Source organism: Ixodes scapularis, unplaced genomic scaffold (assembly GCF_016920785.2).
Source record: "Ixodes scapularis isolate PalLabHiFi unplaced genomic scaffold, ASM1692078v2 PGA_scaffold5__190_contigs__length_132052651, whole genome shotgun sequence".
NCBI lineage: Eukaryota > Metazoa > Arthropoda > Arachnida > Ixodida > Ixodidae > Ixodes > Ixodes scapularis.
The window spans coordinates 131,092,079-131,108,898 of NW_024609880.1; the positions used below are offsets into that span (position 1 = coordinate 131,092,079).

Here is a 16,820-nt window from a genome sequence, read left to right on the forward strand (position 1 = left end):
GGCGCGTCGACTGAGCCGACACCGCAGTACAGCGCTCCGTATAAAAATACTGGACCTCATAAAGGCCGTCCTACTTTCGGGATTCCCCTTTGATTTTCTCCCAATGTCAGGCAGATTTTTTGTTTCCATTTGGCGGGCGCGCACAAAGGCCAGGTCCACCGCGGCACGTGTTTGGAGGGCGTTGTTTAGAGCGTTTCAGTGACGGCACGACGCGAGGGAACTGGGGTTTTCCTGTCCCGGTGGTTTCTCCAGAAGTCCGGTCATCGGATGGGAGCGGGGTCGAGATGCTCCGGAGACGGATCAGTCTGTCGCCGGGACGTTGATCTCGTCCGGAACTGGTGGGCGGAGAGAGAGAGGGACGGGGAAGACTGTATCCCCCTTGGACAGGCACCCTGAAGGGCTGGAAAGAGCGAGTCTGGTACGGAGTTGGATGGATGGAAATCGACAGGCGGTGCTGACGATGCTTGTGGGAAAACATCGCGCTCGACCTCGGGGGAGGGAAAGGGTGGAAAGAGAAGATGGAGAGCTCAAGTGAGAGTCCACCACCACTCGATAGAAAGGCTGTAGTGCTAAAGTTTCAAGAAGGCAAACGAGGAGCAAGGATTGGACGGGAGTACCGTGTCGGCGTTCGGACAAGGCTCCCGCCTTCGCTGATTGGAGATGGGTCCCAGCCGAACGATGACGAAACAGTATCGGCGTTCGCCTCCTTAGGGCGACGTCGAAGCTTCGCCACTACGGTCTTCCTAGCGAGGCGTGCTCATTAGTGCTTATTGGGAAGAGCTCGTGGAGTAACTCACCGGGCCATTTGCTGCACCACTGTGACCGGCGTATTTTCATCGACGTCACATCCCCTGCCTTACTTGAGAGAGGGGGGGGCTGCTGTTCTATATGTAAGCACGCCTCACTGAATCCCGCGCTAGTCTTTAGCCGGCTCGCAGATTTGCTTCCCCGATATGCGTGAACAAATGTGGGAGCCGACTAAGGGCCGGCGCGTGATTTAGTGAAGCGGGTTTACTGAAGCCCCCCCCCCCTCCCCCTTTCCCCAGCAGCCCAGGCGATGTGACGTCCATGAAAACGGGCCAATGAGAGAGCCAAAAATGGCCCATTCAGCTTCTCCAAGTGCGCGTCCCTGGTGGCTACTCCGAACAAAGAGAGGAAGCTGCGGAAATTAGAAGAGAAAATTATTAGCGTTCATCGCACCTCTCCTGCGTTTCCAAGTGGCGATGGTCGGGTGTCTGACTCACTCGACGTTTCGCGTCGCTCGATCTCTCGCGGCACGTGTTCCCGGGACCTCTCGAGGACACCTAGAGGGCCCAGAGGCGAGACATACGGAGTGCCGGGTTTTTGTTTCTGCTCGTCCCGGTCTTTGCAGAGCGCTGTTCGCCCCGTGTAACTGCGAGGGCCCGGAGGTTGCTTGTCGAGAGATGGATCGTCCTGTCACCGAGACGTTAACGTGCTTGACGTTGATGTGGTGGAGAGAAGGAAAGATAGACAAAGAGAGCCGGGAGGAGGAGAGACTAGCCTGAGCAGGACAGGTCTTCCTGCGGAGCGTTCCTTTCTGCAGATTGGACTAGGAGGAGGCAAATGGAAACATGGACTGTAGTGACACGTGTTGGAAACTACCAAGCACTTGGGAAGATTATGTCGGGCCTTTCACGTCGCACGTCGCCTGTACGTCACCTCAAAAAAAGAGAGAGAGAATTGATATTGTATTTGACGTGCTGAAAAATGACTCTTGAAGCTCCAGAACAATATATACAGTATATACCGGGTGTTTCATTTGAGTTCGAACAAATGTATTAGAAAACATTCGTAAAAGATGCACTAACACGGTTGGTGCAGGTGAGTTATAAGGCCAGGTGGGCATTATCTGGGTGTCTCATCTTTGCGATAAGTCGTCGGATAATCAACTAAACTTCCTTAATTAAATTTCCAATTAGTAAAAAATTATTTTTACTAATTGAAAAGTTAATTAAGGAAGTTTAGTTAAATATCCGAGGACTTATCGCAAAGATGAGACACCCAGATAATGCCAAATGCCCACCTGGCCTTATAACTCACCTGCACTAACCGTGTTAGTGCATCTTTTACGAATGTTTTCTAATACATTTGTTCGAATTAAAATGGAACACCCGGTATATATAAAAAAACGCACAGGCAAAAAAACAAAAAGGAATGTGGTGTAAAAGTGTTGCGCGAGGCAACTCGAGTAACAAAGAGTGAGAGAAACATAAGAAACATGTACGCATTTCACAAAGTGGAGAACAAAACAATCTCTGTCGCCTTCACCGAACACTACCAGTCATTTCTCTCCACCTAGCGCAGGCAGGTACTGAATCACTCACGCATTCACGCCTATAGCCGCTTTGCGCACGCGCCCGATTACAGCCGCCATTGCTGACTTTCTCTTGTCCTACCCAGATGCCGGACTACTGAAGCCGGTGTTGACGAGCCTCTACAAGTGCAAATGCTGGGGACAAGGACGCAGTAGAACCTGAAATGGCAATAAGACGTGTCCTCTTCTGCTAACGGTGAAGTGAAGGGAACCGAATAAGAGGAAGTGCGAAAACCTGAAGGTCCGTTAGGGCGGCGCCCGTGCACAGCTACTGCAAAGCGTCTCTACTGGTGTATGGAAGCAGCAAAATTATTGCCGGAATAAGTAACAACGTTTCCTCCTCGGGGATGAACCCCGGACTCGGTCCTCGACTTGGTCGTAACTTTGCAACGTGAGCGAGCGTCTGGAAATGAGCGCGACCGCTGTATTTCTTGACGTGCATCGTGCGTTCGACAGTGAAGATTGTGAAGATTTCGCATATTTCCCCGACTTAGCATGCGAAGCTACATGACAGGTCGAACACGCAACTTTCTCCTTTGCGTAAATATGTGTGTGAGCACGGGTGACGGAAACAGCAAAGAGCGTGAACTCCAGCAGAACGTACAACGGGGCAGCGTTCTGAACCAGACACCATTTATTGTGGCCTTGGCTGAATTGCAAAATCAGCTTCCTTCATAACTCGATGATTCAATCTATGAGGATATTTGTACCTGGGCATCCGCATTGTCTCGAGCCTTTTTCCAGAAACAATTACAACGTAAACTTGATAAGACATACAACTCTCTTCCAGAGAAGGGCTTGGACGAACATTTCGATAAAATAAGAAAAAAACTGGAGTTCTTCCATTCACATAAGGAGCATCTTGAAAGTGCATGTCTCGCTCTACAAGGACGACAGATTAAGAAAGTCAAATGGCACTCTTTCCTAGGCATTACGTTGGAGAGTCATTGACATCCACGCTTGAAACGAAAGTTAATGGAGTCATTAATGCTCTGGTTTATCATCAGTGCTCCGGTTTATTGCACTAATATTCTATTTCTTTTTTTTCGAGGGAGGTGTATTTTGTATTAAACTCTAAGCACTGAATGAAATTTTTTTCTTTTTTTTCTGGGGGGGGGGCTTCATCGCCCCGCAAAAGCCTCCACCTCGCGTTCCGTATAGTGCGATTTCCCTTCACTTGCGATGTCGCTCATGCGGCAAAGAAAGCGTGGTGGAAGCATACGCACGTGCTCACGCTCTCGTGAAATCGCAAGTAAAATCGCGCCATATGAATCGGGCTTTAAGCGGAGACCACGCCGCCTTCTAGAATCCTGATGTGTTCAGCTGACTGCAACTGCCTGGGAGCCCCGAGGACAAATAGTATTTTTTAGCTATTCTTCCTAAAGCCACGGGTAATACCTTCGAAGGTACGCATTCGTGGAACGAAGCCCTCGAGCGTGCAAGCGCAAATCGATTCAGCTCAAAGCGTAATGCGCTTTATCCCAAAAAGTTATAACGACATAAGTGTAGACAAGCTTGCCCGAGAAACCGTGCCGTAGCAGTACAAAGGTTTGCTCGGAGAGATCCTATCGGCTGCCATTAACACTGCGAGACTAGCTGAAACAAATAAGCTCGTAGGTAAATAAGCTCGTTATCGAGAACAACGAGCGAGACTGGGGTGCGTCTACCGCCAACACAATCGGTGCGCCCCTTATTGCGTTAGCTCGAGTCGTTATTGACCCGTGCTCTCAAAACGTGCGCGTGACAAGCGAGCATAGCCTCGCAATGAGGCGCGCGCTTGGAAAACGTGACGAGTCTCCTGGAAAGGCTAGAAAACGCTGAAACCGTCGTGAACGATTAATCGTGAGCGCCTTCCGACGGAAACATCTGGAGCAGCCCGACAAGAGCCAGGCTGTCTGGGTCGACGATTGACGAGCGTTTACGAAGGCGTGCCAACCAAACGCTCGCAGGCTCCGCAGTGCCAGAACGTCGATCACGCCACGTTGGGGAGATGCAGAGGAGTGCAGTGGGCATCAAATCACGAGTAATGATCGGTGTTTCGATAAAAGCGCCAAACGCCTTTATCGGTGACCTAGATGCGGGATGGGTTCCTCCGCGTGTCCTGCGGGATATACTTCTGTCTCTAATACAACGCTTATTCTAACTGGGGTGAATTGGGATTTGTGTAACCATGGCGTCGCAGCCTCCTTTTCCTCTGTCCCCACATCTGTCAGTCCAGCAGCTGTGCGATGCGTGAATGTGCGTCCTTGGCTCGCCTTGTGACGCGGCTCTCTTTGTCGGGGGTGGGGGCGCAGAGAGCCAGCTGGTGCGGAAGGCGCCGTCGTCGTACGCGGACGGCGTGTACATGATCGCCGAGGGGAGGCCCAGCCCGCGCTCCCTGAGCCAGGACCTGTTCAAGGGCGAGGACGGACTGCCCTCCACCAGGAACCTCACCGTCCTCTTCGTCTTCTTCGGTGAGTCTGCGTCATCGTCGGTATATACCGAGGAGTCATTTTTTGTCATTTTGGCCGTATCCCTGCATAACCGCTTGTGGCACCACTCGAAATGTAAATGTGCCCGCCGTCACACTCTCTCGTGCAAATGAGGTGGTGCAGGGAACATACCCAGTAAGACGCCTTCTTCTCTCGGTTCCTGACCCGCGGCGGTTCTGGGCGCAGGGCAAGTGATCTCCTCGGAAGTGTTGATGGCCAGCGAGCCCGGCTGCCCGATCGAGTTCCACCGGATTCCCATCAGCCGCTGTGACGAGATGTACGACAGCAAGTGCACGGGACAGCGCTACATGCCCTTCCACCGGGCCCACTACGACGTCAAGACGGGCCAGTCCCCGAACAACCCCCGGGAACAGGTGAGCTGGCCGCCCGCTCCTTAACTTCCTTTCCACATCCTAGGGACGAGTGGCGATGGCCTCCTCATCTTTCCCTACGTGACGCGTTGAACAGCGCAGAATTCGTATCCCGCTTCAATAAGATACGGTGAGAATGCGTCTTTTAATGCCCGATAGGACGTAAAGCGAGGTCGGTAATAGACAAGCCTAGAAAGGGGCTTTAGAGGGCACCCCATTGATATCGGCAACAGGTCGGGCATGCGCGAGTGAAACATGATGCGACTGAAGGCCCTTTCTGGTGTTGTCATGCGCGTCCTAGGCTCTCATTTAGGTCGAGGACGGTAAGATACTTTTAACTGCACCCCAAGAAAAGTGATTTGACGACGTCACACTACAACGGCGTTGTTCCATATTGAACTGGGAGGTGTTCTGGCCAGGGTGTCGAACCGGAACCGAACCGAACCGAAAACCGGAACAGAACCGTTATTTTTAGCCGAACCGAAACTGAACCGAACCGAAATATTCGCCGCCATATTGGAACTGAACCGGAACCGAACCGAAAAAAAATATAACGGTAACCGGTTCAAAACGGTTCAATGTAATATTTCTTTTTTTTCTTTTTTGTTAGTATCACAAAATGAACATATGGGAATGAAAAATTGGCGGCTGTATTTCTATCTATGGATCAAATCGTCATATACAGAATTGAAAAGTATGCTAAGTTGTGGGTTTTCATGGCACTATGATTAACCATGTGTCACGTTGTCACGTGACGCCACGGTGTCAATACATGTTGTCACGTGACCTCGTGACGTCACGTGACTCTCCGCGTCAACTCGATTTAATTTGAGGAAGTCACTTGATGTATTAACATTGTTGACAGCATGACGTAACATGACATCACGATTTCGCACCGAGAGTCACGTGACACCGTGACGTAAGCGATTTTCAAAACCCCCAGTGGAGTGCTCGGGTTCATGACAATCAGCACCGCCAAACATTCGGGTAACGGCTCATGTCAATTACATATGATAATAGCCCAACTCTAACAATATCTGAAGCTTGTGGGAAAGTTGCCTTGCTGCGTGCCCAACCCGGCGGAACAACACGGAGCCAGGATTTCGGAAAACGTGACACTACATTTATTAGTACATTGTAAACATGAAGTTAGTATCAACAAGGTCGTTGGTCGACACCGCCGCAGCGTGTACCTTTCGCTCCAGGCCCGCTTGTCTCTCTCCTTGGTCGGCGTCCCCGCTGTTGCTCTTATGCGTTTTTTCACGGGGGGTAACGCCCCCCGCGCTTTCTACACAGTGTCGCCCCCTATAGCGTCCACAAGCTCAGCTCAAGCTTTTGCTTTTCAAACCCGAGCCGCCTAGAGCATGACTGTGATGAACACTGGCGGTATCAGATCACGTGGCCGCTTGTTTGAATTGCGAGTTGAAGAGATATCGACAGCTGGTCTCTTTCCTTAATTTTTTCTGCATGTGCTATTAGGGGACAACTAATGGATGTTTCCGCAAGCTATCAACGTTAGGGGTTACTTCTTAACAGTATTTATTGAAAGTACAAGGAGAAATGTTACAACACCCATTTTACGTTATTGAGGCACCCAAATATTTTTCGTTGTTGCTGAACTGCATCCGAAAGATGTTCGTGAGAATAGAAGTACTGAAATTACTAAATGCGACTTATTAATATGACGTGACATAGAACTACACGTGTGTACGGAAGGAATACTAAAAAAATATATATATATATTTTAGTGACCTCAGAGAGACAGCCGAACGTTGGCAGTCGCTGTAAGTCTCACACGAGCGTCGTTCTTAAGTTATTGCCCAAGTTTCGACTTCCTCTGTACTTTGCTTAAAGGAGCTATAAAAAGAGTTCTATACATTACTCAATACTACTCAGGATCACTCCCTAACGTTAATAACTGATTGAACCTGGCTTTGCTATCTTTTTCTAGGCAATGGCAGTCGCCAAAAAAATTCGAGAAATATGAGTACCGTTCATCCCCTCAACTCGGAGCCAGAAGCGGCCATGTGGCCTGGTGCCTATCTTATGCCGCCAACGTTAATCATACCCCTGCGCTGGCGTTTTAAGGAAGAAAACACATGCTCAGTTCCAGGCACTGTTAGAGTTCGGCTATTCTCATCACCGCAGTGGTTGGACAAGAGCCACTACCCAAGTGTCCACCGAGGCATCGTTTGTTACGAGCCGATGTACGGTGCTCACGTAGTCCTCCTGTCTAATCCATGAGCCGCGCTCGACTGTCGTCAGGCGGCTGGTTTTGACCCTACAATTGCGACATCGATCCTTGGGAAGGCAAGACTAAAAGAAATAGTCTCATTTAATCTTCGCGATTTCACCGCGACAAAGAAGCTTCTGAATTAGTGGCGGCCCTGTGCGAGTATACTTGGGCCAGAGGACCAGTACGCCTCAAAAAAGTGATGAACATTCCAACCCGATGTCGTTTTATCACCCCTCTAAACTTCACGGGGTGCAAAATAAAAGCAATAAAGCGTTGCGGTTAACAAGTGTCAAATAAAATTCTCAAATTAACACACACCAATGGAGGAGGCAATTCCTCGGGAATACTTTCAGCCTTTTCACTCTGGTGAAGAAGGAAGACTAGCGAAGCTGTACTATGGTGTAAATGAAGTAATGGCCGGCCGCAAGCCGGCAAGCCAGAGTGGAAAGGCTGGACAGGTTGCCGCCATCTATGCACGCCGCGGCAACCAGACAACCAGCAAGCCGGTTATCTGGTTGCCGTCGTCCTTAATAGATGGCGGTAGCTGTCCAGAGTTTAGTGTCATCATTTGTTTGCTGACAGACACGACACTGGGGAAACTAGCCGTTAACAGCTCCGCTGTATAAAGAAGTTCGTGGGTGTGTGTGGGGGGGGGGGGGGGGGGGGGGGGGAGGGGGGAAGCGGGGGAGCTTTAAAAACATACTGTGTTGTAAAGGTTCCTCTTCCCTGCATTTTTTGCGCAGACCAACAAACGTGACTCCGGAAAATACTTTGCTTGCAAAAACGCTCTTACCAAAAAGTACGTTTTTGTCGTGCCAGACGCTCGCGCCGCTCCTAGCGAAAAACGTCTGACTCGCGACTAAAGGGTCATAAGTTCGAATCCCGCAAAAATTCTTAATTTTTTTCTTTAAGGAAAAATAATTACTTTCAAAAGTGAAATCATTTGAGACATACGGCGACCTTTATTTCGCATTACATGTCATGTTTTAATCACACTCATTCCACGCGTGATATCACGTTTCACGTGAGCATAGTGGGTTGCTCGAAATTCTTGCGCGAGGGTATGCAGCTCTGACGTCATGAACCTATCGACCAATCAGGATTTTCCAGTCACGCCACCGACATCGGTTTTTCTGCGACATGAGCTCCTTAACGCTCTCGAGTTAAAATCATCAGTTAGCAAAAGTGATGCTCATTTGCAAATTAAATTGACCGGCATCTTGTCAAGAACAAACCTCAACAGCCAGGCTATGCCGCTTATTCTGCATAAAAAAATGTTCACTTGGACAAGCGCTATTTTGGGCCGGATTTGATTTGAGTGCGAAGGTGCGTATAGATTGGAGTGAACAATTGTGATTACTTCTTGCTGCATGATTAGTGGCATGCATGCGGTGCTGAGTGTAAAGAATGTTTGGTTAGAACAACTAGCATTTGGATTGCCGCTCGGTGTTTCTATAAAAAATTCACTGAAAGGAATTATCCTAAAACTTTTGTTCCATTCTGAAAATTTAATTGCTTTTAGTTCAGTTGTGTCGTCATCATATACATATATATTGTGAAGTGTATTTCATAAACCTTATTTCATAATTAGCATGAGCACCGAGGTGCTCATTTCATAATTTTATGTGATGTAATTCATTCCTTAGTTCAAGAACACAATCACGATTTCATTTTTAACACTGCGACACAATGTAGTACCAATCACGGGTATTTTAGGCGACCTACCACACTTTGCGACAACATTTTATACCATGTAAATAGATAAGCTTGAACTTTAGAATTTTACTTAAACACGAAGAAAGCACAATAAAATAGAGTATAGTTCTAAATTAGAAGCTGATCTATTTACAGGTATGTACCAACCATGGCTAAACTCTTCACTCTTGTACTTAAACATTTTGATTCAGGTAAAATATATTTTACTGGTAAACAAAGGGATGTGGAGTCGTATGAACACGACGTTATGTATGTTAATGTACAGGGTGTCACAAAAGAAAATTTACACCGTCTTTTTTACCACAAAAATAAACTAGGCATCGCCCAACGCTCATTCTCAGCCCAAAGGTAGCGCTAGAGGCCACAACCAGGTGCCAAAGTTTCAGCCCCATTCGATACCTTAATCAAACGTTTTAAGTGATTTTCTGAAACTTTGAATGGGGAAATGGCGGCCGACAGAGTTTTCGAACAGATGGGGCTCTATGGTACCACAAACTCAAAACGGACAAAAATGCGCTCCATTTTTCCATTGAAATTCTGAAAAAATCACTTATAACTTTTGATTAATTTATCGGATCGGGCTGAAGCTTTGGCATCTGGTTGTGACTTCTAGCTCTACCTTTGAGCGGAGAATGAGCGTTCGACGATGCCTAGTTTATTTTTGCGGTAAAAAAGACCGTGTAAATTTTCTTTTGTGACACCCTGTAGATTTGTTTCTACTCTTGCGTCGAAATTAAATAACTGAATTTCATATTTTGGCACCTAAAAACAAAATTAAACTGCACGGACGATCGAAGAAACAATAGAGTTAATCGTTTCGCGGCGTAAATAGTGTATATATCCACAACAACGCGAAAAAGATATTCTCGATTTAGCGGTTCAAACCGGTTCGAACCGGTTCGAACCGGTTTGAACCGTTATTTTTTGCTCCCCGGAACTGAACCCGAACCGAACCGAAAGCCGTGAACCCAAACCGGAACCGAACCGATAAAAATTTCGGTTCGACACTCTGGTTCTGGCTTACCATAGCTTTCCCACGCGGCTTTCGAGACTTATCACGAAGAGCGACCGATCTACGCCCTCGATTGAAGCGCGGTCAGTAATTATCTGGGCCCACCCGAGGGATATTTTTTTCCCGTGGCAGATTTAACACCGCAAGGGCTCGTTCCATCTCGTCTCGGTCGGATAGCGATCGACTTCGCGCGCAGGCATCGAACCCGCCCCGACGAGACTCTGCGGGGCGTGCATGATTCGCCGCCTCGTCATCGCAGATGTACGAGATACCTTTGATTTATGGGAGAATTGAGATCTGTCTCGAGATTCTGTCCAGGTCCATCACTTGAACCCAGACTCTCCACCCATCCGGCACTCTGGTCGTTAGTGTCCGGCTCCGAGAACGTGGCCCTACTTTGAACGAAATAGCTGTACCAGTGTTCAGCTCGACGTCCGAGCGTGATAAACATTGGGATGCTTGCCAGGACTATTTTAAAATGCGTGCGCTTCTCTCCGTAGATACACACGACGCTAATTACCCATTCAGATTGACTTAACCTATAACGAAGTTCACAGATTTGCATAGCGTATAATTATTTAAAGGTATTCTTTTTCGTTTCTTTCTGGGATGCCGATAACCGAGAATTTGCATCGAAGAGGGAAACATTTTTTCGCCGGAGAGAGAAATATTAAGGAGTCAAGCAATAACAAGTTCCCTTTGAAAAAAAGTGCGGTAGAAGAAGTTTTCGTTAATGAATGATAGGAAGATAACCAGTCGCGGTGTCGTGACCATCCCTGGGTTTCACTGCCAGACTGGTTTATTTAGTTTTATTAATTAGACAGGAGAAAACAGTACGGTCATTATTCTTAAATACAGCTCGTAAGAAAATGACTACGTTCGACAAAGACGTAGTGTCCTACAAAGCTGCCGTAACGGTTTCTTCCGTTGTTCTCTTACAAAAGAATGGGCCATAACTGCATAGTAAAATACACTCATTCCAGGCGTCAGTTAAGTGGCAAAGTATAAAGATTATGTTAGTAAAGAGCCACAAAATAAACAAACCGCCGATGCGGCGTTTGTGATCGTGGAACGCAGTGTGCGCCTCCGGTAAGTTTCGCGGTGCGTGCGACTTTGAGCGGTGCTTTAATCCCTTATCTTCTTTTAATTGGCGCCCGGTACCGGCCCGTGCAGGCGCGACCGTCTGCTCCACTTTCGCGAATGGGTCGTCCTCTGTCGACCGCGACGAGCGCCGATATGGGTCGCCCGCTGATGAACGCCTTCCAATCCCGGCGTCTGGGCCGTTCGCTCCGCCACGCGGCCGGGCTTCGTGAGCACCACTCACGAGACGAGGCCTGCACCTATCCCCCTCCGACGTCATCACGAGTCGATCCACGCAACGCCGCCTAGCATGTCGCAGCGTCTCGCTAGGAGCGCTGACGCTAGCAGGCGGCGACGCCAAGACGGACGCGTTTGCCGCTTTGCGGCGACTCTTCGTCGAGCGTCAACGTGTCTGGGGGCAGTTCGGGGATCCACTAAGGATGACGTCGTGAGCGGGCCTTGTCCCGTAGTGGGTATTGGCTCGATTCTCTGTGGCTTAGTCAGCGGATGTGGAAACTCGTTATGGGCTGCGGCGCCTCCGTCTACCTTGGGATGTCGAAGGCTCCAGCGCAGCAGCCAGGGGCGATGCACCGAGTATCACTTTCGTCCAAGGTGGCTGCGTCTCGCAGGGAAACCCGCGAGCGACCAAGATCCGCTCTCATTACTTGTTTTTTTTCGTCTCTCCCGCCTTGGCTTGGAAGGCTTAGTCACAGCCATCCCCGCAGCTCCTCGTTTCGCCCCAGTTTCATGAGCCCCCTTGCGGCTGGCCACCAAGATTAATGCAACGCCCGAACTGACACCTCCCGGTCATTACTGCAGCCGACTAATGAGCAGTGTGGGCACGGTTTGCACGCTTTGCCCGTAATGAGCTCCACTTTTGCGGGCTGGCGGTATACTGACAAAAAACCGCGTTTCTCTGGCGTAACGCCTTTCGGAATGATCGATGAAGCGCTCGTCCGCGTGTGCGGCAACCGAACTTGTCGTCGCTTTAAACCGGGAGAAACGTCTGAATCCCAGTCAATCCGATGAAAATGGTTCACGTGTTGTAAGGAAGCGATCGCGGAGTCAAGATGATTTTCATTTGGCGCGTCTTCAATCGTAGTTCGTTCTCAGTTTATATGACGCTGTGTTGTAGACATTACTAAAAAAAGAAATGTAGTCGGTTACAATTACAATTACTCTTATTAAGAAATATTCGATGAGATTACTCTATTACTCAAAACAAAATGGTAATTGGATGTTACTTGAAAAAAAAATACCCGTTACTTTTCCGCTTACTTCAAATTTTCGAAACGACATTATCTCCCTTACGATGATAAGGCAATTCATGCGAAGGTGCGATCGAGCTGGACAAGAATAACGACAATGATCCTCGGAGAAGGAGAACAGGGGGGGCAAAGGACGAACAAAAATCTCTAAACGCAGCTAGGTCTTTGGAGATCTTCTTTCTACCGGTTGGAAACGAATCTCTCGTAGTGTTTATTATTGGATTAGATTCACCAAATTACAATTTTCTCAATGCACCGTTTTTGGTAAACCATCCTTCTGTCGAAGACTTGAGGATTCCTTCACAGGAAACTTGTACAAAGGGCACCATTAGAAAGAGAAAGGAAACATCTGTAACTTCACGAGTAATTTTGGTACTTCAATTTCATTTATTTCATTTATTTAGCCTTGAAAGCCCCGAAAGGCATTACATAAAAAAAGGGGGGGGGGGGGGGGCGGGACGGAAAAGCGTAACACTGAATCAGAACGAAGCACATACATAAAGATCTCAAGAAAAAAAAAATAATTTCGGTCTTGCATCACTACTGCCTGGTGCACGTTAAAGACCCCAGCCTAGCGGTTGTACTGCACTGGCTAAATTTCCCATCTACAGCTGAGAGACAAGTCGCCCCTTGAGACTAACTTCAGGCTGTACAAACATACGCGCAACAGAATTATTATTATTAAACAAAACGAGCAAAACGAGAGAAAGTATATATATACAGGGTGATTCAAGGAGACGCCAGGCTCTTTCAATCGACCGCAAAATTCGGTTTCTTAACCTATCGCGCTACGACTTCGTTAAGCGTTGCCCACAGATGGTACTTTTTTTTGTAAAATTTGCAAAGAGCGAACTTACCTGAGGAAAAAGTAAAGAAAGATGCGGATGAAAAGCGAACTTAAAGTAAAAAACGCGTCTGCATAACGACGGCGCTTTTGCTGCCAACGGATTTTGTCTGCGTGTCGTCTGCTTTCTTTCGCTGGTCGGCTGCACCTTCGGACGCTGCTCCCGACGCCATCTATCAGTACGAACGCCAAACACAGCCCGCTACTGGACTTGGTCATCTAGGTCGCCGCCCGCCGTAGACCCTGGCAAGTTTCGTGGCCCTATTTTTTACAGAAAGAAAATTACGCTTTGTAATTTTACAAAAAAAAAAAAAAGAACGATTTGTGAAATACACCTTTGACGAAAAGTTTAGATTGCTACGTGCAGGCGTCGATTTTTACGGTCCATTTTAGATCGAGCCTGGTGACTTGGACCACCATATATTTATACAGTAGTGAACAAAAAGATATGATATTTCGTTTCTTTTACAGAAGTATTGCTTGACGTCTAGTTGATTGATTTATATCAGTTTCTACTCTAGAAATACGTTAATGCAGTGTTCTATTACAATTTTTATATCTGTATCACAGTTCGAAGAAACGTTACCCACGTAAAACCGAAATATCATATCTTTTTGTTCACTACTATATATATATATATATATATATATATATATAACACTGAGAAGAAAAAAACCCTTAGTGAAAAACAGCAACAACGGATGGTTTAATCTTCGACGTTTCGGCCGGACTCCGGCCGAAACGTCGAAGATTAAATCGTCCGTTGTTGCTGTTTTTCACTAAGGGTTTTTTTCTTCTCAGTTTTATACCCACGCCTTCGGCCTCCCGCCACCATGCCCGTTATATATATATATATATATATATATATATATATATATATATATATATATATATATATATATATATATATATATATATATATATATATATATATATATATATATATATATATATATATATATATATATATATATATATATATATATATATTCGGGTAGAGCAAGTGGTCTGCTTCTTGCGCGGGGGTTCTCATGGCGTCAGAACGACGCCGAGCTGTGATTGGCTTCGGTTGTAAGGAAAGGGGGAAGTCGTCAGTGCTCCTTGAGGTCTACCCACTCCTTTTTTCAATCAGCCAATGAGAGCTCGGCGTTCCGACATCCTCGCCACCCTTGTGCGAGCAGCAGACGAGCTTGCGCTCCGCTTACAGTTTTACTACGTTGAAGGACGCTTGGGAACGACAAACGTCCGGGACATGATTATTGTATCTCGTCGCACGCACACAAAAGCAGGGAAACAAAAAACGAGGAAAGCGAGTTTAACTTCATATTACTGAGAGGTTAATTATTTAGGAAAAACGGGAGGTCATTGATTCACGAAATAGTTTCGAGTCTTCGACGTCTACTGTGGAATTGGGCAGGTCGTCCCGTTCTTGGATGCTTCGTGGAACGGCTCAGTTCACGAAGGCGTTAGTTGAACGGGTTAGGTGTGCCTGAAACTTCCGCTGCGGCTGGTTCGATGTGAAGATCTGTTAGGGGCTGCAAGGAAAGAAACACTTGCATCCTATAGTTTATAGAGGGGACATAGAAGAGAACTTTTTACGGCGATTTTCAAGAAGCGGGATACAGCATGGATGTTTGAGTGAAGAAATGCGTATGTTATACGAAAAACGGAATGGTATATGAAGAGTGCCGCTCCGTCTCGAACAATCTCGAGGCGTTTGGTTTAACCGGGGTCACACTGCTGATGCGTTATACAGAAGACAGATTGCATAGATTCGAACGCGAGTCACCGCGCGATCTGGGCTTCGAATGCCGCGTGGCAACGAGGAGAAAACTCGGCAGGCGGCATTCGAACCACGGATATTGCGGTGATCCGTGTTTGCAGATGGTCCTTTGTACGAGGTATGGGGCTCAGCAGCGTGACCCCGTCTTTGTGTAGATGGGCGTTCCAGACTGGTGAGGCGTATTCCAGTTTAGGGCGAACGGAGGTTCCATCCATAGGCTGATTTGGGGAAATAGGGATGTGCTGCTTTAGATTCAGTTCAATGTGTCCGAGAGTTTGAGACGCGCTAGATTCCTCTCGCGACTGATTCCCAATAAATGTAATCAAATGATTAAAACGTTACTCTAAAGAGCAATCGATTACAAGTAATTGGATTACTTGTCACGAGTGCCAATGGACACGTTGAGTGATATGGGAACTCACAAACCGGTTCTCTCGTCGAAAGTCATTCAAATAACCGGGTGCAATGGCGTTTTCCCCCTGTTGCGGTCTCGGTGCCATCAGATATGGGCGGCACGCAGCGAACTTGTACAACATTCACTCTCCAGGCATCGGATACCAGAATGGGATCGGTCTGAATTGATCCGCGTGTCGAGCGACGAAAGGACGGGTTCCGTCCAACGCGACTCTGATCGTACGCCACGGAACGCCTTGCGTAGGCCACTCGTATTCTCATCGCGAAATTTCTTGGCATGGGATCTATTTCGATGGAACTAAAACGCTCCGAGATATTTTTACTCGAATCCGAACCGTTGTTTTCGAATGCAGAACACATTCTTCCAGAAGTTCCAAGTGACGAAAAGCTGAAGGCGAGATCTCTGTCGCCCTGCTATCGTCAGCCGTGTGTCGCATTTTCCTCACGCAGATCGATGGGTTCCAAGCATTAATATGCGAGTGACGCCTCATTGCGTCAATCGAAAGGCCCCTTTCCGCGATACGGGTCATTGTCTGGAAAGGATTAGCCCTTTCTCGTTCCCTCAGAAAGACGTGTTATTCGGGCATATACACCTTGAGAAATTCTGCATTCCGGCTGGAATATGTATTACATTATACGCAGAGGCATACGGCTGCCTTCGTTTAACGCAGTAGTAGCAGCGGACAGTATTTGGCGATAGAGGATTTTTAAGTTCCGATTTTTATAAATTGAACGCGTCATCATCAAAATAAGATAAACGGATCTTCCATTTGTTTCTTGTGTGTTTTTAAAAAAAAATGAGATTTGGGCTTTTACTCTTGTACGGCGTTTTTCGACCTGCCCGATTTCCAGTCTGCTTATCGTAGGTAGATTGCGTATACACGAGGCCAATAGGATCATGCCCTTCTTTTTTCCAGCGAAACTCGCAAGATTGATTAGGTGGAGAAAGCCTGATTCTTCTCCGTTTTGTGTGTCCTTGAGTCTCACTTCCCAGGATGAATAGTCCCCAAATCGCTCGTGCTTAGTTGGCACGTCAGCTGTCTCGCAGCGATGATGTTTTATAACATCTCTTTCCTTGTTTTTTTTTTTTTAAATTTTATTTTATTTTCGGGTTGTTTCGAAAGGTACAAAACGAGCGATTGCGTGCAGATACTTACCTCCCCTTATTTCTGTAAAAACAAAAAGAAGACCGACTGACTCACCGAGGCGAGTGTTCTCGCTGACGCACCTGGAGGCAGCCATGCTCCCATCGAATTGCAATCGGTCGGCGTAATCGTTTCCCGGTGGTCC

At 47.3% G+C, this 16,820-nt stretch overlaps 1 protein-coding gene across 1 annotated transcript in view; it reads left to right on the plus strand.

The window, feature by feature from the left end:
- LOC8031895 (dual oxidase) overlaps positions 1 to 16,820 on the plus strand; it is a 196,980-nt gene that overhangs the window by 110,386 nt on the left and 69,774 nt on the right. Inside the window, exons 3-4 of the mRNA XM_042294047.1 lie at positions 4,630 to 4,788; positions 4,993 to 5,180. Coding sequence (XP_042149981.1) covers positions 4,630 to 4,788; positions 4,993 to 5,180 — 347 coding nt within the window. The remainder of the gene's footprint in view (positions 1 to 4,629; positions 4,789 to 4,992; positions 5,181 to 16,820) is intronic.